The 24,787-nt window shown below is 38.6% G+C and overlaps 2 protein-coding genes across 3 annotated transcripts in view; both read left to right on the top strand.

Annotated features, from left to right (window-relative positions):
- Window positions 1-176: 176 nt before the first annotated feature.
- Window positions 177-1,955, top strand: LOC6040621 (spermine oxidase). The gene is made up of 3 exons (XM_001849937.2): window positions 177-986; window positions 1,039-1,580; window positions 1,631-1,955. Exons 1-3 carry the CDS (start codon window positions 378-380, stop codon window positions 1,872-1,874), a joined length of 1,395 nt encoding a protein of 464 aa, XP_001849989.2. The 5' UTR covers window positions 177-377; the 3' UTR covers window positions 1,875-1,955.
- Window positions 1,956-5,483: 3,528 nt separating this feature from the next.
- The window catches only part of LOC6040617 (sodium/potassium-transporting ATPase subunit beta-1-interacting protein), a 103,997-nt gene continuing 84,693 nt past the window's right edge, over window positions 5,484-24,787 (top strand). Inside the window, exon 1 of one of the 2 annotated variants that reach the window (XM_038259852.1) lies at window positions 5,484-6,818. In XM_038259852.1, coding sequence (XP_038115780.1) covers window positions 6,765-6,818 — 54 coding nt within the window. In that variant the 5' untranslated portion in view covers window positions 5,484-6,764. The remainder of the gene's footprint in view (window positions 6,819-24,787) is intronic. The other variant, XM_038259853.1, reaches the window with a different exon arrangement.

Raw genomic sequence — 24,787 nt, 5'->3', positions numbered from 1 at the left:
TAATGATTTTATTAAATAAAGTCAGATGACTGTGCGTCTCAACGAGATTTGAAAAACATCCGAAAGCAACTCCAAAGTCAAATTGTATGCTGGCAAAGATAGGCTGTAAGTTGACAAGACAGCCGGTGACAGCCGTGATCGTCGTAGGTAGACGATCGTGTCTTTCTCTAGTAAACATCAGTCTTCAACGATCAGCCCGTTTGTTATGCTGGGTTAGATTTTTTTTTGTATAAGTCTACGGCATTTATGGTTGCTCCCGAGCATATGTTATTTTTAATTATCGCACCCGCTTACGTTCGCAGCTGATAACATTCTGGAAGGAGTTTCGCACAGTCTGTGTTCACGAAAATAACGCAATTCAAAGCTCAGTGTGGAATATGAGTCCGAAAAGTCTCGTAATCGGTGCCGGTGCGGCTGGACTGGCCGCGGCCACCAGGTTGTTTGCCAACGGTTTCACAGATGTGCTGATTCTGGAAGCCGGCAATCGGATTGGAGGACGAGTCTGGACGGTTCCGTTCGGTAATCAGTTAGTTGAGTTGGGTGCGCAATGGTGTCACGGTCAGAAAAATAATGTACTTTATGAGTTGGCAAAACCGCAGGATTTGCTGGAGGAATCGACGTTTTCGCAACGGAATGTGCTGTTGTTTTCGGATGGCTATCAAACGTCCAAGGAAGTTACCAGAAGTTTGATGTCTCTGGCTCATCGGTTGGTGGATAGCGAAGAGATCCGGCAAGCGAAGGGTACTTTGGGGGAAAATTTTGTGAGGAAATTCAAGGAAGAGGTACCAAAGATGGACGGTAGCATCGAACCGGATGTAGTCGACGGGTTCATTGAATCCTATCATAGATTTTTGAAAGGAAAACTTGCCATTGACTCTTGGGGTGAAGCGAGCGGCAATTGTAGAGTTGGTTATGAAAAATGCGAAGGATCTAGCCGGCTGGCTTGGAAAGGAAAAGGAGCGAAAACCTCGTTGGAACTGATAATGGTAAGTGTTAGAATATTTAAAGTTATACCAGCCTTATTTTTTTGTTTTTTAGAAATCTGAAGCATTTGATGAAAACAAAATATCAAAAAACAAGCGAGTTAAAAATATAAACTATACTCAAAAGCAAAACGGAAAAGTATTGGTAACCTGCGAGGACAATAGCAACTATGAAGCGGATCACGTCATTGTAACCGTTCCTCTAGGAGTTCTCAAGAAAACTCATCAAACTCTGTTCACTCCTACTCTACCAACCACTCACACAAACGCCATCGAAGGTTTAAATTCCGGAAACGTTAACAAAGCATTCTTAGAATTTGAGACTCCATTTTGGAGGGAACATGGCAACGTTTTCCGTCTCGTTTGGCGAGCAGATGATCTGCACGAATTGCGGAGCTCCAAATTTAGCTGGGCAGAAGGCATCCTAACATTCTCCAGCGTAGATTACTGTCCCAATGTGCTGGGCGTGCGATTTGTTGGAAAGGAAGCCCTGCAAGCGGAATTACTGCCGGACTCGGAAATTCTCGACGGATTGAAGATGCTGCTGAAGAAGTTTTTCGTGGGAATAGACGTTCCGGAGCCCACACGATTTATCAGGTAAAATACTGTTTGAACGTCATACATCGTGTATAACTGTAACTTTTCAGATCGAAATTCTCGACGGATCCAGACTTTCGAGGAGCATACTCGAGTCGCTCGATGAAAACGGAACAGTTACAAACGGGGGCAACGGATCTCGCCCAACCCTTGCTCGACTCAGCTGGAAAGCCGGTGGTGCTTTTTGCTGGAGAAGCGACCAGCCCCCAGCATTGGTCCACCCTTCACGGTGCAATCGAAACCGGCTGGCGCGAAGCGGATCGATTGATTGAAATTTATAAGAATTCACAGTGAATTGCACTTGAATGGAAGAATCCAATTTGTTGTAAATGTAAATGATCAATGAATAAAATTGTTGAAAACACATAGTTCGAATTTGGGGTTTTTAATTTCAAGATTTTTTTTTAAATTATTTTTTGCTTTCAAAAAAACTGCGTAATTTGCGAACGACCCTCCATTCGGTTGCTCCATTGAACTGAAATCGCCTGGTTTGAATCATTTGCGTGTACGAAATTTCTCGGAACGCGTTTGTGGTTGTGCTTTGTTTACCTGTTCCTCGAAGTCTATATGAAGAGAGTATTTGTAAACGAAGAGAGAACCGTTTGCGACTATGCTTGGCTGTTTCTTGAATCAACAAGTGGTTGAGGTAGCTCTCGCTCTCTGTTTTGATCAAATTCCATTACACTACAACGAACTAGGCTGGGCGACGTCACGCACACCCATCCGCGATTGGGTTTGAGGATGCTACTTTTAAAATATGTTTCAAAAATTGGCATCAATAATGAAGCTGTTTTTAACTTTTCGACCTAAATGGAAGTTTTATGTTAATTTCGTCAAATTAAAAGTAAACTATTTTTTTGGGTTTTTGTTAAATACTCAAGACAGTTTCAAAAACACCTAAAAAGCAAAAAAAAAGGTTTATTTTACCTGTTAAAAAACTCAACAATTCTTCTTGATCATCTATCTAACGGTCATGTCTAGAATTGTTTTCAAAATTTTCTGGAGTTTTTTTGAAAAGGTCCAATAAACCAAATTTTCAGTTTTTGCTTTTTGGGTGTTTTTAATACCCCTGACTCAAGGCGGTTTCAAACATGTTTCAAAAACACCCAAAAAGCAAAAATTGGAAAATTGGTTTATTGGACCTTTAAAAAAACTCTAGAATTTACAATATAAACGTGAAAATATTCCTTCGTGGTTCTCGCATTCGTGAATTGAATTCACGATTTCGAGAATTGATTTTTTTCCGTGTAGAATAAAAATCTGTTGTTGAATTTTCGAATTATTTTTTTCTAAAAAATATTTTCTCAAAAAATATGGGTTACTTGACTAGCTTTTGACTCATTAAAAGATCCCAAGATATTCATTAAACATATTACAGATAAAAGTTTATTATAATCTAATCTAATCTAATCTAATCAGACCCTAGCGCAGACAATCTTTCGAAGGGATCCTGGAGAGTGCCTTAGGTTAGATGACGCCTAGCACTCTTCTTGTCATTTATTAACATTTGTAGTGCACCATTGCATCGGAATGCATTGAAACATCACAAGCGTTAAAGCGGCCAGGCCTACTGCGTAAAGCCGTATCGCAGAGATGACTCGTAATTGGGTTGAGTTTGAGCACTGAGTGTTCGAACAACAACACAATTCTGAATCGACAGGGGAGGAAGAAGCGTGGGGACACACCACCATACGCTCCGAGATTTTTTGGTTGTATTCGTTGGGAGCACCATTCTTAGAAGGTTTTGGTACTCCGGGACCCTCTGGGATGGGACATTGTATTTCTACGAATGCCCTGGACACTATTTGCCGTGGTTATAGCGCCACAACTCGCTCTCTGTAACAGTATTCCTAATTCCCGTCCTAGCTCACCAAGTTGTCATGGCCTAGTGGTTAGCATTTTTGCTTACCAATCCAAAGGACGGGGGATCGAACCCCGCCTCGAGCGACTTAGATTTTTCGTTCATATTCTTCATTTCAAATTTTTTATGTGTTCTTAAGTTTCTCGTTGGGAGCAGATGGGCATCGAACCCAGAACCATTCGCTTACAAAGCGAACACCGTAACCAGTCAGCCACGGCCGCTCCACAGATAAAAGTTTATTATAAGAACAAAAAAATAAATTATGGCCAATATCTTTTCAATTATTTTTGGAATCAATAGAAGAAGAAGTACGAACTCAAGAAGGTATTAGAGTATGACAAACCAACAAACAAAGTTACACTATTTGGAAAAAATTCATGAAATCTAAAATATTTTTTTTCTGAGGCATTTTTAATACTTGAATACCTTGAATATCTAATATCTTGAAGGTAACATGGTTTATACACAATTCATTGCCATACAAATGTTCTCAATATTCTACAGCCATCAAGCTGGGCGCTATCTTGGATTACACATTTCCTGTCCATTTTGGAGCATTCTAAAGCTATGAACAAGATTGTCCGTCGACGCAGAAAATTTACACTGATTGCTTAGTTCAATGGTCGAGCTACCATGGCCTTGAGGTTACGGGATTCGCCTTGTAAGCGGAAGGTGATTGGATCGATTCCTGTATGGCTTGGAAAATTCAGATCCCTTAAAAGAGTAAATCTGCCCACTGGAAATACTGATACGAATCGGTTGAGGCTTTTCTTAAAATAGGGATAACATTGATAAGCCACTACTAGATATTTTTTGAATTCATTTCAAAGAAGTAGCAACTCATGGACAATCTACGGATTAAATCTTTAAACTGTTCGGAAGATTTCAGTTGATTGGTTTAGATTTCACTCGAAAAATTTGTTTTGCAATTCCGTTGTGAAACTATCAACTTTTCCTGTCATTTGGGAGGGATGAAACGGCCTACTTTTCCATACAAATAAAACAGTGCTTAAAAGTAGAAATTTTCAGCCTTGTTTTGAGTGCTGAAAAGTGCTACTTTTCAGCACTATTTTGAATTCTAGATTACTTTTTCAAAACAACCAATGCGCTATGGGTTTCCTATGTACAAAGGACCTTTTAAAAAAGTAAGCAAGAATTCACGATTTTCTTTTTCTGGAACTCACTTGTTTTTTACTCTCAATAAATTTACTTCTGTAGCCAAATGAATGAAGTCATCGGCTTCCTTCAAGAACTTGAAAAGCTGTTCGTGAGGATTTTCGAATTTTGCGAGCGATAGCTATCCAGCCAGCAAGCACATTTCGTCCGTGGCTTGACTGGCTTGCATCGAATACTATTTTGATTGTCGAGCTCAAGTAGGTACATCCCCGTTCAACAACATGAAATGATTTAGAATTTTTTAATCCAAGATGGCGGCCAAAATGGCGATGATGAAATATTCAGAAAATGCAATTGGTAATTTTTAAGTCAAAAACCAACCATATTTGACTAAAAGGGGTCGCAAAATTTGAATTTGACGTTAAAAGTATGAAAATGAAAATAATAATAAAATAAATTAATCGAACTTCGGATAACCGATTCTGGATTGTATTCAAAGTTAAAACGAGTTAAGGATAACTGAGTAACAGATCCTTTTCAATCAGTTCTTCCTCTAGTTTTAGAAAACTCGAAATTTCGTTGCAATACGAATTGTTCATTGCACAAAACATGAACACCCCCAACACAACATATGCGTACACAATGTGAAGCATAACTCAGAAGAACTCTCTCTCCCACATCCAACACTCCACTCCAACCAATATACTCACAGGTTTAAGCTCCATAGGGGGATGGCGTCGCTATTTTTAGACCACGTTTTCCACTTTTTCTCATCGAAACCGACTACTTTATCGACTTCATTTTGCTGGGCGAGATAGGACGCCGTCTATTTTTAGACGATGACTCAGCACTTTTCCACTCTTGCGCTTAAAAAAACCAGGTGGCAGCACGATGTAACGCCACGTCCCTATTCAGTAAACGGTCTTTCCCTGCTGCTACCGTTCAGTTAGTTTACGTTCACCGTCCGGGACGGTTCTTCTGTTGTTCTGTTAGACCCATCGCGTCACCACGTTCGTTCGGCGACGGTTAAGCCTGTGCCAGTACTACTGTTCAACGCTTTGTTCTGTGCTGGTGGACGTGTGTGTTGAGCAGGGCCTAGAGCACCGTCGTCGTTGCGGTTGATTGTTCGATAAAGTAGGCTTGCTGTCCAGTGTGTGTGCCCGTCGGTGGAGCTGCAGCCAGCAGAGCCTGCTTCGTGGTGTAATCGCGATTTTTGTTGGGCTTCTTCTTCTGGTCTGGTCCGGTTTAAGGCCGTTGTCGTATCAGCGCGCCCAGTTTCTTCTGTTGTCGTCGGTAACGGTGCTTTTTGCAACGATTTGAACTAGACGCGGCGCGTGGTTCTGTGTAGCGCTCCGGATTCGGTACCCGCGCTGATCTCCAGCAGCTATTGTTGATGTACTTCGGAGGAGTACTTCGCGCGAGTGTGTCCTAAAATGAGCCCGTTTACATAACAAAAAAATATTAATCCAACCGTAGTGCCTGCTTCAGTGTGTGAGTTTGGTTCGGTGTACGCAAGTGGTCGTTGTGGTCAACGGGTGTAGGACCCGCAAGAAAGGTACAACAACACTACCACAACGTCGGCTAAGTTGCGCTGATTCAGCTTAGCAGCGCAGAAGTGCACATCTCGGAAACACCGAAAGAGATGTGTGTCAGTCTCAACGAGAAGGTTAGCCGTTGATTCAGAAAAGTGCAACTCTGTGTGGCTGTGTGCGTTACGAGGGGGCTACGCCGCGATGATCTGCGAAATGTAGAATTCGGTGATCTACTTTTCCTGTGCGTGCTCAAGAGTGGCTTGCCAAAACGACGCCGATCAAGGCAAAGTAGAAGAAGCTGTTCAGTGTTGCACCATAAATCTCGCGAGTGAATCACGGCGACGGTGTAAACAGCCAAGAATACGACGTCGACACAAAGGTCATTGAGCGTGAATGTTTCTATTTCTTGGTACGCAGCGACGACCAGCAAGTCTGAAGATCTGTGTTGTGTGTAGATGTTAACCGATGACGGCTGAGCAAGTTAAAGGGGTGTAAATTAGCGAGAAAAAGAAAAATACGCGAGACACACGAAGAAGACGAAGACGACGGCGCCTATCATCCTGAGCTACTTTAGGTGCAAGGTGAAGGAGCTGAGGCGCACGCGAGATTAGAAGTGGGAGGTCCGCGGAGGAAGAGTTTTGATTGGTGACACCCTGATGGAATAACAACTATGACATGGGATCCTGTTCGAGACGACATTTTTTGTTGTCAATATGCTTTCTGCAGTTGGTGAGTGTGATTGATTAGTGTTTTAGGTTATTTTTAGTATATTTTAAAATACCTTATCAATGAAATCAAACCAGCGACAAACTCATGGAAAGCTGATGAACTCAGAAATGTTTCAAAGGTGTCATGATGAACATTCGAATGAGTTATTCACACTTTGAAGCAAAATCATCATTATGATGTCAATGTGAATTGAAATGCTATGCGTGATGTGTCGTAATTTCAAATTATGAAGACTTAGTGGGATTTATTTGATTTATATAATTTTACACATGAAATAATAATTTCTATTTTTATCCATATTCGATTACTTAATTGTCTTCGCAAATATTTCACTTGGATTGCCGAAACTTCGTATACTCTAACAAGGATTTTTGTAGTTCAGACTCACACAGCAGTTGCCCCGACCCCTTTTCGATTTGCGTGAAACTTTGTCCTAAGGGGTAACTTTTGTCCCTGACGTGTTTTTCAATAATTTGAAATGAAGAATTTTGTTCTGAATAAATAAATGAACCTTCTGGGTTAATGATTTCGAAAAATACTTTAATATTACATGTTCCAATTTTTTGTACAGTTGAGTTACGGAAAATGGCAGAGTTTTTAAAACTTTTTAAGTGTTTTTTTTACGATGAAAAATACGTTTTTTCGGTTTTTTGAGTACGCCATCAAATCGGGTGTTCAATTTTACATAAAAATCTTTTTGACACCAAATTTCTATCTAATAAAGTTTCAGGCTGCAAATTATTGAAAACACGTCTTTTTTCGCATGTTCAAAAATGAAAGGGGTCGTACCGCCCCTCCGTTACAAGATATCAACGGACCTCAGATTCGTGATCAGGGACAAAAGTTACCCATTAGGACAAAGTTTCACGCAAATCGAAGAGAGGTTGGGGCAACTTTTCCCGATTTCGTGTGAGTTGGTAGAGAATTACCCAAATTATAGCCTTAAATAACTCTAAAGTTATCCGGGAATGGCGACCAATATCGCAGTGGTGGAATTATTTATTGGATAATGTAGTGACATAACAAGCAATCAATATCTCGAACAACCACAAACTGATAACGGGATTTACATATCATGCTCAGCTTAATATGTAAAAAACATGTGTATTTCCTCCATTTGTGGTATTCATGTAGAAAATAATTTTATTATGTGAAAAAATATATCCAAACTTTCATTAGCTGAAGTTTTGATTAATCTCAACAATTCATAATTCAATTTCATGTACATAAAAAATAAAACATTGAACCCAATTGGAGAGCCTGTGTAATATTTTCTCAGGAACACAATGGTTAGGGAACATTCATAAACCACGTGGACACTTTTTGAGAATCTGTTACCCCGCCCCCTTCGTGGACAATTGTCCATACAAAAAAACTTTTTGTATGGATCGTGGACAATCGCCATACCCCCTCCCTAAAGTGTCCACGTGGTTTATGGATGGTCCCTTAGGTCAAAACTTAAATAAAAACGCTCAATGTGAAAACAGGCATAAGTCTTCATTTGCTCAAAATACACTGACAACAATTTTGAATTGGAAAATGGACTAAGCCAATTGATTCTATAAATCGATTGCCAATCGATTTTCTAAAAAATGCGTCTTGATTTGACTTTCATCGGCTTGTGGTTCTAAGGGGCGCAATTTGAAAATTTAGGTTTTTCTAACAATTTTTTTTTGGGAAAAATTCGAAACTTTGGGTTGGTGTCAAAAAGGAGGAAGTGGATCGAGCTTCTGGCTTGTTTTGATGGTATCAACAGATCCACTAAATTTGAGCTTGATCATCAAATGTTGATTTCGAGTGCTGTTTACGTTTGAGGTAGAATGACCCATATATTAATAAAACTGTCGTAAAGTAATTAAAGATCATTATAAGCAAAATGCAAATTTGAAATTTGAATGATTAGTATGAATTTCCAGTTTTCAATCATTCCTTAATTAAATTCTCAAGATATTACGTACAAACCTTTAAAACATAGTCCTCACTGTTTTCCAATTTCTTATTTTTACTCATTTTAATAATGCATGCTGTTACGATTTACATTTTTCGGCACATGTTTATTTACGTGGGACGTAAGTTATCTTTGTTAGGTTCTCTCTCTCTCTCTTCTCTCTCTCTCCCGAGTCGCATTTCCGGATCAAACAGAAACCCATTTATTATTCATCTGAAAGAATGAATTATAGCAAACCTTTCATCTCCGTTTGGAGTTTGTTTCGTATAAAATATGAACAGGCGACTAATGTGTCAACAGCAATCATGTCCGAAGGTCAATCCCAAGGTGCTCATTCATTCAAAGCATAAAATTTACGACAAAAATGGACACGTTCTGGCTGTGCCCAGTATTCCGGTTCGGTTCCACCACAGTCATGTATGCAAATTCTGCGTCCTACGCACTCTTCAGAAGCAAAAAAAGTTGTCCACGTTACGAAACGGTTTGTTGTGACTGGCGCCCAGCGTCACTGCTCCGAGCGAGGCTTTGCGGGCAAGTCTCCTTTTACGGACAAACACCAAACGCCCACGCCTGTCAATGAGTTCGCTCGAGTGGTTCTAACTGGTGAATTCAGGTTAATGCTGGGCTGGGGAGTGAAACAGACAGGTGCCAACCCCGTTGATAACAAGTTGAACCCCCTTTTTGACGATGTTACCAACTTTTGTGTACGAACAAATCGAGCACTGATAAGAACACACCAAGGGAGCACTTCCCTGTTGAGACCTGTCCCACGCTTCAATGGCATCGTTTGGGGGTGTTCAAGAGGTTTTACCTTTTTTTTTCTCCCTGGCAATTCGATTCGTCAACCCAAAACCAATCATCGTTATTATTATCGCCTGAAGAACGCTCCGACACGTTTTCACTGCGGAATGGGCCTTGTTGGATGTGTGGGACAAACAGAAATCCACTTGAACTCCACTCCAGAGTGCTCTTGTGTCACAGGCTGTCGGTTCCAGGAAGCGCCGATTGTCGCCCCAATTGAGTCCCTCTCCTCTATGATGGATCCTGTCGATGCGGACTGGTGTCCCACTAGGGTGTAATATGGTTGTATGGAAAAAATGAAGTTGTTCAAATTTAGTGAGCACAGCAGCTTTTCAGTTCTTTTTGGGTCCTTTTAATACTTGAGAACGATTTTTTAATCCTCACTTTGCGCAAAGTTAATTATTTTTTATAAATTTGTATGGGGAAAACCATTTTTGGATTTGATATTTAAAACCACGTTTCACGTCCACTAAATCCGACATTTGATTGCTCTAAATGTAACAACTTTCAGAGAGCATGGTGCTAACTTGTTCATATAAAAAGATACAGCGTTTTCAAAACTCGTCTAAAACGTGTTTTTGCTCAAAAATCACGTTTTAGACGAGTTTTGAGGACGCTGGATCTTTCTTCAGAGGCAAGTTATCACCATACTCTCTTCGGGAAAGTTGTAAAGCATTTTCCAGAGCTTCTGAATATGAATCCGGTTTAAGCACAGCATGAAACGTGGATTTTTTAAATATCAAAATTAAAAAAAAAAGTTTTTCCTATACAAATTTATATGGAAAATTGAATCGCTTTGCGAAATGTGGGAACTTAACCAATCGTTCTCAAACTTTGGGGAGTTTTTTAGGACCCCAAAAGGAACTGAAAAATTGCTGTGCTGGAAAATCGATTTTGTTATTACACCCTAGTGTTTCACGTGCCATCCCGGGGGAACATGCCGTGTAAGCGGCGATTCTATGCGACAACCTTCTATAAGTTTTATTTGGTAATCTTTGTGAATCAGTTCCCGTTATAAATAATTTGTTTTTAAATATTGCATTGGTCTATTTAATTTTTTTTTGAATACTTCAGGAATAATCAACAATATTTTTTTTATAAACTTTCTCTCACACACTGTCACAAACTCCAGAACCCTGCAAATCCCCCTTCCAAAAGGTTCAAACGGAACCAACTGTCAAACATTGAATGCTACCCGCCCTGGTGGTCCCCGGGGTCATCGTTGTCTTCCGCCACCCTCCGGCTTACTACCCAGAATGTTCTCTGCTCTAAATGTGTGTGAACAAAGTGTACACACTGCGGAGGGGTGGGCCGCCACAGGTTCATCATTTCCACTTGGCCGAATTCATGGAGGTGACTAGAGGGCTTGCGAGAGGAAGCTTTTTTTTATTCACCCTTTTTTTGCTCGACGACACCACAAATGCTACCGACAGATGGAACAACCGGGACGAGGAATTCAGCTCGGGGGCAATTGATCCTTTTCAAAAATAAATAAGTCCATTTTGATTAGGCTTTTTGTGTGCGGTTAGAGAATTTTCTTACTGGCACTTTTAGGGTTAGATGAATGGGATGGAGACATGATGAAAGCTCGTGTATATTTAATTTGCTCTGAATTTTTGTTGACAGTCATGAATTTAATGGATCTAATCAGTAAAAAGGTTTTCCTGTAAACGTATGTGTTCGCGAAGCATATTTCTTAACCGGCTAATCCAGCTGGTTCTATCTTATCTCATGTAGTTACGAAATAGATTAGCCCGCTGCGGGGAATATCATATTGATTATGATGATGGGGAAGCAGTTACAGGAAATGATGAATAACATTCATGTGAACAGAAATCGATTGATATTTATGATACGCTCACTCATGTACTTGATATTCTTGCTAAGCTATACGTACTTAAATTGATTAAATTTTCACGTTTCAGTAGTATCATCAACATTGCTCGAACGACTAAAGCATGGCATCAGTTTTTCAAAACTTCCCCTTGATTGACCGTCCAATTAGCATAAATTAACAAAACAATCACTTAAATCAATTTTACCCACTGGCGATCAACTGTCACGAGCATGAAAAAGCGTTCAAATAAACTGTCTGCGAATACATGTGAGCAATTCTCTACGAAATCGGTCTTTTTTCTTCAATTTTAATTTTTGTATTTTTTAATCCGACTGAAACTTTTTTGGTGCCTTCGGTATGCCCAAAGAAGCCATTTTGCATCATTAGTTTGTCCATATAATTTTCCATACAAATTTGGCAGCTGTCCATACAAAAATGATGTATGAAAATTCAAAAATCTGTATCTTTTGAAGGAATTTTTTGATCGATTTGGTGTCTTCGGCAAAGTTGTTGTGGCAAAGGGCGTAATATTGAATGTTTGGCCTTTTTGAAATGTTAGTCTTGATTTGAAAATTTTGAAAATATTTTTTTCGAAAAGATCGGAAAATTTCACAAATGTTTCATATATTAACATTGAAAATCGGACCATTAGTTGCTAAGATATTGACGATAGAAAATGGTGGGTTGTTTGGGTGAGACTTAGAAATCATCAATTTTCCTGTTTTTAAACCTTTGCATTGCAATATCTCAGCAACTAAAGGTCGTATCAACAAAGTCCGAATAAGCAAAATATAGAGAATTTTCTCAGCTTTTCAAAAATATTTTTTTCAAAACTGGACAAACATGTGCACTAATTTTAAAAAATAAAAAACTGCGACTATTTTCAAAAAAGTCACTTAAATATGGCTATAACTTGAAAACGGTGCACTTTATCAAAATTTCACTAAAGTACTTTTTGATTGCAAATTTGATTTTACATCGAAAAATGAAGTTGAAAAAATTTTACGACCAAAATTTCGATTTTTTGAAAAAATCAGTATTGATTAAAAAATTCATAACTCGGTCAATGATTTTTTGCACAACCTGGAAATTTCTGAAAAGTTGGCATTTTATGTCCTCTAAAACATATCAAAAAATAAAAAAATTAAAAATAGTGTTTTTGTAAATCAAGTTTTAGTGACAAAAGTTAAATAAAAATCACCAAATTTTTTTACCGTGTATTATTTTTCTAGTGTAGTCCGTATCCATACCTACAACTTTGCCGAAGACACCAAATCGATCAAAAATTCCTTCAAAAGATACAGATTTTGAATTTTCATACATCATTTTTGTATGGACAGCTGCCAAATTTGTATGGAAAATTATATGGACAAACTAATGATGCAAAATGGCTTCTTTGGGCATACCGAAGGCACCAAAAAAGTTTCAGTCGGATTAAAAAATACAAAAAAAATCGAATGACCGAAATCCTAGAGAACTGCTCATGTGTCGTATGTGATCCAATACAGTAATAGTAAAATTCTGATAACAATTATGAAAAACTTAGTTTTGGAAAAATGATGAAAGTTATTTATTTTAAGTTTGTTTCAAAGTTTCAGTGAAAATAAAATATTTCTTAAACAAAATCGATCCATCACTGTACTATTGGCAGTGTATTTCCCGTGAAAGAACTTTCATTCAAACCTGAAAATGGTGACGACAAGTGGAAGCATACGCTTGAACTGTTTTTATGCTGATGAAAAGCTCGTGAAAGCTGATCGATATTCATAATTACGGGTAACTGATTTGATCCTACTTTTTTTGAAAAAAATATTAAATTGAATTTGGAATGTCATATTTCCTCTAACCCAATTTTTAATATAATTAAAACCCTGCCTAAAACACTGTCAAATTCATCCAACTTTACCCTAAAATTGCATGAGCGAGCTCGGTTCAGTTTCGGAAATATCCTTTGCTGGGTGACGTTGATTTGCATGCACCGCGTGCTCGTCGCGTTGCACGGCAATGGAATTCGATTTTTTGTGACGTACACGTTGAAACTACAAAAAAAAAATCGAACCCGTAAATGACGTGCCAAACACGTGTATATCGATATCAACTGTGGCTGACCTTGAGAACCTTTCGGTGTCCTGACGATGATGTAACGTGACGCTACGGCGAAGTAATTGAATCAAAAATTTATCACCCCATACTCCAGCGAGGGTGGTTTACGAGCCTATCGATCTGAGTTCGGTTCTAATGATGTTAGATATATTTTCTTTCCCTTCGGAGAAAGTCTCCGTCATAATAAAGCCAGAGGATACTTTCTTCTATGTAGACTTAGTGGGACCATTAATGGGGGGAACAGTCGATACACACAATAATGGCTGGCGCAAAAGATAACGGATGCTCTGACGCAGCATAAATCTCGCCCATCATTATCTTTGGCTGCTAATCTTGAATGAACGCATTAACACTAAACACTGGAAGCTCGCTCGACACGTCGGCTTTGTATGGAGTATGACAAGGGGGTTGAATGGTTTAGTTCGGTCTGTATTGTTTAGAAAATGGTCGGAAATGACTTGACATAGCACGACTCTTTTGACTTAATATGTTCAAATGAGATTTCCTATCATATTTTCTATTATTTAATTTTTAGTAAAAAAAACTTGAAGCGCGTTTCAACAAATTTCAAAACCTTTTAAACATTTATGTTATTGTGTAACGTCCAAGAACAAAAAACTACTATCCGCTTTTCAACGCTTCCGCAATCAAAAGTTCTGCATCGCGCAGTACAATTGTCGCCCGAAGGCACATACAAACTGTAGTGTTGAGTTGAGGTACAAGTGCAAGTACCAAAGTGCACTCGCGTTGGTCTGTCCTATGAGCGCTCGCGACACTTTCCACAACCGGTTGACAATTCTACTCGGTGTGCTTTCATTTCCGTTTGATCTTCATCAACTCTCGCGGCTAGACCACCACTGTCATCACGGATGCTGTAAATTAGGGTGATTCGTACCTAAAATGATCCAATTATGAATAACAAATACAAAATTTTTAAATTAAATTTTAGATTCCATTGCAAAGTTTAACTGTTAGAGACAGTGACAAAATTCTAATTTTTTAATGTAAAAAAAGGTATCACTAAAAAGCTCATCACCCTACGAAAAACTTGCCATGTACCGCGGATTTAGTCTCGCCGCGTCACCACAATTGTTTTTTCACAGACGAGAGCTTTTGAAAAACTCGAGACCGCAACGTTATAACAACAACACTACTCTTGACTCCTGCTACTTTTTTGAATAGTTGTTATACAACAGACCAGTAGCGTGCCCAGTAGGGTGAGCATATGGATTCGTTCTCCCTAGACCTGGCGCATCGACAAAACATCCGATGTCTCCGGAATCAACGGTTTTCCCTCAAAAAGCATCAAATTTTCCTTAGCATGCTATAAAAGCTTGATGAACACCGCGACGCCATATACGTCAGGCAGCTACCACGTGGTTGAAAAATTGGCAAAAAAAAATACAAATTCGCTATGCAAAGATTCTGAATTCGACTAAATAATATCAGGATTACTCGAAATGATCATTTTCTAGTTGAAAAAAGGTTTGCAATTAAATATTCCAGCCGTTTCTCACCCACGTGGTAGCTGTCTGACATATGGCGTCGCGGTGTTCAGCAAGCTTTCATAGCATGCTAAGGAAAATTTGATGCTTTTTGAGGGAAAACCGTTGTTTCCGGAGACATCGGATTGTTTGCCGATGCGCCAGGTCTAGGGACAACGAATCCATATGCTCTCTTTGAGAAAAGTGTTCTCCAGACCATTCCCCATAGGCCTGGCCATACCAGAAGTTGGCGCGTGATTTTCCCAGGCCTGTAGGAGCGTTTGAACAAAAAGTTCCAATTTCCCATAGTAATTCCCATGTAAACTTTAACCCTGATGCGCGCAGCCAGTTTACAACCAAATGAGCTGATATTTGGCATGAAAGTCTCTATGGGCATGCCCTACAAGGGGAACCATACTAAAATTTGATCCGAGAACTTTTTGAAAAACGTACCCACCCTAGTGCCCAGGCTCTAGCAGAAGGAGGGTGCCCCCTTGTACTACCGATGCAACAGAAACAATCCTTTCGAGCTGTGACTTGTGATGCTACTGTTGCATCTGTACCATCCTTGTTTCTGACACAAAAGACTTGATTCTGCTCAGGCACTGATGTAAGAATTTTGATGATTGTTGGAATTTATTTTCAAATTATTGTTTTCTTTACTCGGGTTTCAACTTGGCTTTTGCTTACTTTGATTGACTTCTCCTGTTTTTTGTTGAACTTTTTTTTTTTAGCAAATCCAAAAAAAATTACAATAATAAACCAGTCAAATATCTTTTGCAGGTTAATATTTATACAGCAATTCCTCACGAAAACAGCATGGATTCGAAAAAGAAAGTTCTCCGATCGGGCTCAAAATTTTCTAAGAGTTCCTTCACGGAGAAAAAAGAGTTCCCAAAATCGTGAACACCCGTTCATGAAATTGGGAACCACGAACAAAGTGTTCAAATGCCATGATATGATTTTCAAAAACGTACCGTCTTTTTTCTCCATGTTAGCAAAAATAACTAGACCCGTATTTTCTTTGTTTGGCCATGTATTAGGGTAATCCGAAAAATTGCCTTTTTTGTCGATTTTCGCAAAAAACCCTTTTTTTCAAAAATTCATAACTCCGCGCCATTTCAGCTGTGTTGGACGCAAATGAAATCTTATGAGAATGGCTTTAAATTTTGTATTTTTTTTTAATCTGGCAGAAACTGAGCCTTATGCTCAAAGAAAGCATTACAAATTTGGTAGCTGTCCTTACAAAATTGGTTTGTATAAATAAAAAAATAGCATCTTTTGAAGGAATTTTTGATCGATTTGGTGTCATCCCCATCGGACCAGCCCATCTTTAATGGCACCACCAAAGCTTCGCATTTATCGTGAAAATAGTAAAAAAAACTTCTTTTTCTAATCAAATATCTCTGGAATCTCAAATCTATTATACTAGATTTAGGACTCATATTTTAAAAAGGACGTACAAAATATTAAAAAAATATCGAAGGAGCCAGCAAATTTAAAAAAATGTTAAATTTTTTATAGTTGAAAATCGGTTAACAAAAACGAGGACTAATTGGGCAACACAAAGAAATCATTTTTTTTTTTTATTTTGTTATTTTTGCATGGTCACTAAACTATTAAAAAACAGCATGGTCAAAGACTTTTTGCTTATTCTTACGTTTAGTGAAAAGATCGCATTTTTCGTTCGGCATGGTTGACTGCCAATGAGCTGCTACTCCGTTATTGACGGATCAGCTGAAGTTACACAATGAACCAACAGATGAGTAGTGGGAGCTAATCATCCTCACTGTATAACCCCTGAAGATCTCTGCTTTAAGTCAATACCGGCGCCCCCCCAAGGAGATGCAGTTCAACAAAGGTAGGAATGTTAGTCCGATAGTTGAAGTTGCAGACTCATCAGACACAGAATTTGTCACTCTATACCTGTTGACACCGCATGAGACCGTTGAATCCACAGCATCTCCTTCAAGCATCACGGGAAGTGGGGGAATTGTGTTAGTAGGGGAAGGAAAGGGAAGGTCAGGATTCATCTTGGTAGATGATATGACCAGAATGTGAAACATAATCGTTGCCTTCCAAGCTACGACGCTATGAGAAGGACTTATCAATCGCGTATTTTTACTTCTTACCGCCGGCGTGCCATCCGAGCAACGATGCTTTGGGAAGGGCTTTCAAACCGAATTGAAAATTGAATCGATTGAATCGGTGACGTACAATTTAAAATAGATCCGGATTTATTATTGGTAGGTGATATGACCAGAAAGTGAAACATAATCGTTGTCTTCCGAGCTTTGACGCTTTGAAAAGGACATAATTATATTCTCAATCTCGTATTTTTTAGTTCTTACCGTCGGCGTGCCATCCGAGCATCGATGCTATGGGAAGGGCTTTCAAAACAAAATTAAATTTTTAGTAACGTATTATTCGTAATCATGTAAACCTCAAATAGTGCTGATACACCGAACTGTTTCAATCGATTTCATGAAGTTCTTCGCGCACGACTTCTTTACAACCAACTTAACCACGAATTTACCCAGTCCGGACCGCAAACGACCGGTTCAAAAACAGAAAGACAATATGTACACGACGACGCGAAGCCTTCTATCAATAAATTCAAGAAACTTCACTATTTTGCCGCGGATTCTCGCGCGTCGATTCGCCAACTCAAAAGATCGCATTTTTCGTTCTTTAAACCATAAAAAAAATGTGTTTTTGCCTTCCTCACTGAGGTAAGGCTATAATCCTGCTCTAAAAATGAACTTTTTATCAAAACCTCGAAGACCCACCTTCATGCATACATATCGACTCAGAATCGAAAACTGAACAAATGTCCGTGTGTGTGTATGTGTGTGTGTGTATGTATGTATGTGTGAAAATTCTTGCCAAGTTTTCTCAGCACTGGATGAACCGAATTTGATCAACCAGTTGCATTCGACTTGGTTTAGGGTCCCATAGATCGCTATTGAATTGTTTGAAGTTTCGATGAGTAGTTCAAAAGTTGTGTATAAAGATGTATTTTCACATATATCCGGATCTCACTTAAATGTATGTAAACGATATCCGGATATATCATCCAACCCATCGTTAGTTAGGTAATTGAAAGACCTTTCCAACGATTGCAAAACATTACTGATCTGGCAACTCTGGCTTGAGTTATGACCACTTAAGTGATATTTATGTACCTTATTGATGCCGGATCTCACTTTATTTTATGAAATCGATGTCCGGATCCATCATTCAACCCATCTTTGGTTAGAACATTGAAAGACCTTTCCAACGAGTCCAAAACATTGACGATCTGGCAACCCTGTCTTGAGTTATGACCACTTAAGTGATATTTATGTACTTTTTTGAAGCCGGATCTCACTTAAATGTATGTAAGTGATGTCCGGATCCATCATTCAACCCATCATTGGTTAGGTAATTGAAAGATCTTTTCAACGAGTACAAAACATTGAAGATCTGGCAACCCTGTCTTGAGTTATGACCACTTAAGTGATATTTATGTACTTTTTTGAAGCCGGATCTCACTTAAATGTATGTTAGTGATGTCCGGATCCATCATTCAACCTATCATTGGATAGGTAATTGAAAGATCTTTCCAACGAGTACAAAACATTGAAGATCTGGCAACCCTGTCTTGAGTTATGACCACTTAAGTGATATTTATGTACTTTTTAGAAGCCGGATCTCACTTAAATGTATGTAAGTGATGTCCGGATCTATCATTCAACCCATCTTTGGTTAGGTAATTGAAAGACCTTTCCAACGAGTCCAACACATTGAAGATCTGGCAACCCTATCTCGAGTTATTACCACTTAAGTTATATATGTATTTTTTCTGGATCTAAAAAAATAGTTAAAATTTGTGTCCAAACCACTCATATTACCCATTGTTGGTAAAAAGTGATGAAGGCATCAACCATATAGGTGGATTAAGTTAGTTTTTTAAATCAATCAAGTAACAAAAAGTTTGAAAAAATGTGTGATTTTACATCTGAAAATGTGTAATTTTACCTCTTTTTGTGTAATGTCGCTTTTTCAGTCTAAATTGAGGCAAGATTACATCATATAAGAGGTAATATTCAACCTTAAAAAATTACACTTCCCAAGTTTACACAATTTTTTACTGCGTATTTTATTTTCAAAACCCCTGCGACTCGTTGAACGAATCAGCACGACGTCGTGACCGTCGTATCTGGCAAAAACCATGTCGCCGTCGAGGAAAGTGGAAAGAATCCAGACGGCGCAGCACTGGCAATCCCAGTTCAAGTCACCAGAGACTAAAATAGTACATCCTGTGAGCGGAACCCCGTTTGTTGACACGCTGGAATCCAACGCTACTGCTACCGATCTGAACCGGTTATACACTTTCGTCGCTAATGAGAAATGCTTTCGCAATACCAACACTCTGGAAACAGAAGGCTCATCCGCCGAAGCCGGAAAAGATGCGCTGTAAACTTTTGCTTTTCACACACATAAATGTTCAACCATTGAAACCGATTTGTACAGCGAAAGAAGGAAGAAAGGCGTTTTTTTGTTATCGTTACACGCCAGTGAGCATTGGGCGACTCTTGCCTGCTGAACGATTTGGCTTAAGATTGAACAGTGGGATATTCATGAGCTACGTCACCATTGCATTCAGTTGCCCTTGTTGTTAATCGCATAGAAACACATCAGATTAACAATTCAGTCCGATTTCTGGAAACGTAATTTAGGTATGACCACCAAACGAATCCGCAAAGCGGTAGATGTTACGATACGGTGGAGTCGCTGATTTTATGGCTCCCCAGAAGGCATCAAAGGGGTCGAGGCGTGCACTGAACCAGTCAAAGATCACGCTTTCACCACGGTCTGGATGAGCCTTGGGCTCAGAGCAGTTTCTTGGCACATGACGTCTCGTGATCTGGATCAAACGCGCCCTCTGGGAATGTTTACGGTTCGAGCCGACTGCGCGAGAAATTTTGTGGTGAAAGTCCACGATTTGAGCTAAAATCAGTTTCCTGGAATCTTTGTTCAATTTCGAACGTGATTAGAAATTAAATAGATTTTTTCCGCTCCCCTAAAAAATCCAAGAATGAGCTGTTTTGAATAATCTGTACGATTCTTTGAGTCCACTTTTACTACCCTTCGAAAGGTTCAACTCTCAGTCAACGCCATAGCCAAGACCAAGAAGGGCGCGTTCTTTCCTTTTTCTCGTCCGATAATTATCGGCAAATCCATTCTGGTTTTCTTCGACGCGTTCGAACCGGTTTTGCGACCTGTACCGGAAATGCTTTCGGCAAATTGGCTTCGGAGAGCAAAGGCCGCTGGCCTGCCGCCGCCCGACTTCTTATTCTTGGTGTTCCATCAGCGCAGAAATATCGTTTAACTCGTCTTGGGATATGGTGGAGCAGCAAAAAAAAGGATGATTGTGGCAGCATCAGGTATGACTCAAGGCGAGCAGCCACGCGTCACTTTGCGCGAACTGTAAACTCATTCGCAGAAGGGCGAACGACTGGACACACCTGGCATCAAAGATATTGGATCATACGAATGCATGGGAGCTTGTTTGGACAGGTACAGTCATGTTTAGGAGGTACGATGAATCATTGACCGAGAGAGTTGTGTATAAGTTTTATTCGATTCTGATTCTTATGACTGATGAGTCACAAGTTTAAAGCCCTGGCAACCCTGGTAGGAATAGGTTAATATCGGTAACAATCTACTGAATTCATCAACTGAAATTCAATCAACTGAATGTTACGCTCACGTACGTAAATTAGCTACTCAATGCATTTTGCTCTCCATGTGACCATCATTCTCTCGAACTAAATCGAGACCATATCCCTAGCGGGGACTGGTAGTCCGAGTTTTGGCTTTGTATCGCAATCAATAGAAATATATTAGTTTTGAAAATCAATCGTAAAAAGTTACTTGAAAAATAAACACAGGAAAATACGTATGAAAATGTTGTTTAAATTGTAAACCCGTTAATATCCCCTACTAATTATTTTTTTGGATTTTTTTATGAAGATTGCAAAGGTTTCATGTCAACAAAACAATCTCGGGTCGTTGACAGTCTTTTGCAGGTTCCACGATGATCCGCAATGTCGCAATTTTCATTATGAGAAATCCGCTTAATTTAACCCGACATTGTCAAGATTTTTCGATTGAATGAATTTTCTGCATTAAATGAGAAGCGCTCTCGTAGTAAGAAAACAAAGAAAAAGATATTTATTTACATCCTGTCTCGACGAAGCCTTCTTGTCTCTTTGTTGCTTTCCTGAATCGGTTGTTTTCTTCTGAACTTCTGGCACAACCCAGAAAAGGCCTCTCAGCCCGGGTCTCTCTCGAAGAGGTTATGTTTCTATCAACTGTTTCGCTTGCCTTTTTATTTATGCTTCCTTATTAGCATTTTTGCTCTCCCTCACTGACTCCAGGTTCTTGGTTGGATCTTTGTTTTATTATTTTTTTCATTCTGTGTCTCAAGTTTTCCCAACCATATTTTCCTTTTTTCTACCTTCCCCACATTCGTTGCTGCTGATCAAGTGAGCTGCTGACTTCAACGTCGGAGTGACTTTCATAAACATTCCTCTACTTGGGCTTTTTTATAAGGCTGCTCTTACCTACTTGTTCACACTGTGTAGAGAGACCGAACTGCGAAATGGGGCTCGCTCTTGAGATCCCTGAAATAGTTTTGACCAGAGGAGCGGTGAGAACTTGGCAAAATGAGGCCGTTCGTTTGTCCAGTTGAGACTCCTTGCAGTGCTATTTCTTAATTGTATTTGGCTCTTTTAACAATTTTTAATTCAAACAGTTGAGGTGGTACATACCATGCTTAGCAAGAGTATAAATTCCGAAATACTTTTATTTCAAGAAAATGTCATTTTTTTTTAAATAAATGAGTAAATTCAAAATTTGTTTAAAAAAGTAAGACCACAAAGAGTCTGCCTGCAGTCTGCCAAAACATCCGTAAAATCAAGTCAATCCTGTCTCGTTCTATGAAAAAGTCTGTTCTTTCCGACTTTCGTGCGAATATGACGAGGAGAGGTAGAGTCATGGAATGTGGCGCAAAAATTGTTTATGATGCCCCCTCTTCCTCCCCATTCAACCAACCACGGCTGTGGCCGGAAACTGGGCTTCATGGGAGCCTGACCGTCATCAATGTAGGAAACATCAGTCAACCTACCGGCCACAGTGTGTCGAAGGTGAGGAGGATGGAGGCCAGGAATTTGTGTAACCATCTTGGTCTTGACACTTGGGGAAGGCAGTTGAATGTCGCACGTTTAACATTTGTAATAGATACAAATCTACAAATCTGCATTGAAAAATATTAATTAAGTTTGTTTGTTTGACTGTTGTATCGTGGTGATTTTTCATGTTTTTTGTTTTGTTGTAAAAAATGATTTGGAGCAATTCCAGCTCAAATCAGGAATTTTTCTGGTACTTTTGTACCCGACCCTCTCCAATTTCAATGAAACTTTGTAGACATGTTATCCTAGGCCTATATAAGCCATTTTTGTGTATATGGAGCCAATTGTACTCGAAAATAACATTTGAGAAGGGCGTAAGTTATTTAAATATTTTTATATTTTGCAATTTAAAATTTACTGTATCTCGAAGCCATACATCAAAAAGTGATTAAAGACAAACTTTTAGGAAATTATACGGGCTTTCTGAAAAAAAGACTCACGCAAAATGCAGGATAGTATGTCTCTCCTAAAAAAATACAAGAACCATTTACTAATACTGTTTTTTTGAAAAGTGGTCTAAACTTCAAAATTTTCAAAAACCGATAGTGGGAATCGATTCCCGAGACAATTTTACGTAAAAGTCTCCATATTGACCATTGTCCTACACAGAAAAAAAATGATGGTAATATTCATCAGGAAATGGTGACAGATATTTTGGCAAAAAAATGATAAATTCTACCTTAGAAAATGATGAATTTTCATCAGAAAATGATGAAATTTACCTTAAATAATGATGAAAATTACCTAAAAAAATGATGAAATTTACCGCAAAAATGTTGAATTTTACAAAAGAATGTGTATTATTGCATTAAAATATGTGTAATTTGTGGCTTAGAAAGTGGAAGGATACTGATTGATTGAACTGTCATCCATTTCAGAGATCGTTAATAAAACATTTGATTCAAACGAATATTTTTTCCATGACTTTCAGGGTACTTTGTTGTCGGCAATCAGTTAGCGTTCATTAAAATGGGAACCACGAACAACTCTTTTTTCTCCGTGTAGTAAATGATTTTTGTATTTTTTTTAGGAGAGACATACTATCCTGCATTTTTCGTGAGTCTTTTTGTCACATTTTAGGCTATTTTCACAAAATTGTGAACGTAAAAAAATCGTGACATCACTCTAAAATTTAACTTTTAAACCTAAAAATTTAAAAATCACATTGAATTGGCGTGCATTCTTTATCAGTGTATTTTTTTCAAAAAGCTCGGCTGATTTTCTACAAGTTTGTCTTTGACCACTATTTGATACGATGCAACGGCTCCGAGATACAGCAATATTTAAATTACAAAATACAAAAATATTGAAAACTCTCACTCCCTTCTCAAATGTCATTAGGGTAATTCTCCGCCAACTCACACAGCAGTTGCCCCGACCCCTCTTCGATTTGCGTGAAACTTTGTCCTATGGGGTAACTTTTGTCCCTGATCATGAATCCGAGGTCCGTTTTTTGATATCTCGTGACGGAGGGCGGTACGACCCTTCCATTTTGAACATGCGAAAAAGAGGTGTTTTTCAATAATTTGCAGCCTGAAACGGTGATGATAGAAATTTGGTGTCAAAGGACTTTTATGTAAAATTAGACGCTCGATTTGATGGCGTACTCAGAATTCCGAAAACATATTTTCATCGAAAAACACTAAAAATGTTTTAAAAATTCTCCCATTTTCCGTTACTCGACTGTAAAAATTTTGGAACATGTTATTTTATGGGAAATTTAATGTACTTTTCGAATCTACATTGACCCAGAAGGGTCATTTTTTCATTTAGAACAAAATTTTTCATTTTAAAATTTCGTGTTTTTTCTAACTTTGCAGGGTTATTTTTTAGAGTGTGATAATGTTCTACATTGTTGTAGAGCAGACAATTACAAAAATTTTGATATATAGACTTAAGGGGTTTGCTTGTAAACATCACGAGTTATCGCGATTTTACGAAAAAAAGATTTGAAAAAGTTGGTCGTCATCGATCATGGCCGTTCATAGTCACCCGCGACAGACACGGACGACGAAACGAAGAAAAACGCAAAAAGTAACTTTTTCAAAACTTTTTTTCGTAAAATCGCGATAACTCGTGATGTTTACAAGCAAACCCCTTAAGTCTATATATCAAATTTTTTGTAATTGTCTGCTCTACAACATTGTAGAACATTGTTACACTCTAAAAAATAACCCTGCAAAGTTAGAAAAAACACGAAATTTTAAAATGAAAAATTTTGTTCTAAATGAAAAAATGACCCTTCTGGGTCAATGGAGATTCGAAAAGTACATTAAATTTCCCATAAAATAACATGTTCCAAATTTTTTTACAGTCGAGTAACGGAAAATGGGACAATTTTTAAAACTTTTTTAGTGTTTTTTTCGATGAAAAATACGTTTTTTTCGGAATTCTGAGTACGCCATCAAATCGGGCGTCTAATTTTACATAAAAGTCCTTTGACACCAAATTTCTATCTCATCACCGTTTCAGGCTGCAAATTATTGAAAAACACTCTTTTTCGCATGTTCAAAATGGGGTCGTACCGCCCTCCGTCACGAGATATCAAAAAACGGACC

The sequence above is a fragment of the Culex quinquefasciatus genome, chromosome 3 (assembly GCF_015732765.1).
Source record: "Culex quinquefasciatus strain JHB chromosome 3, VPISU_Cqui_1.0_pri_paternal, whole genome shotgun sequence".
Classification (NCBI taxonomy): Eukaryota; Metazoa; Arthropoda; class Insecta; order Diptera; family Culicidae; genus Culex; species Culex quinquefasciatus.
This window is presented reverse-complemented; position numbering and strand designations above follow the sequence as displayed.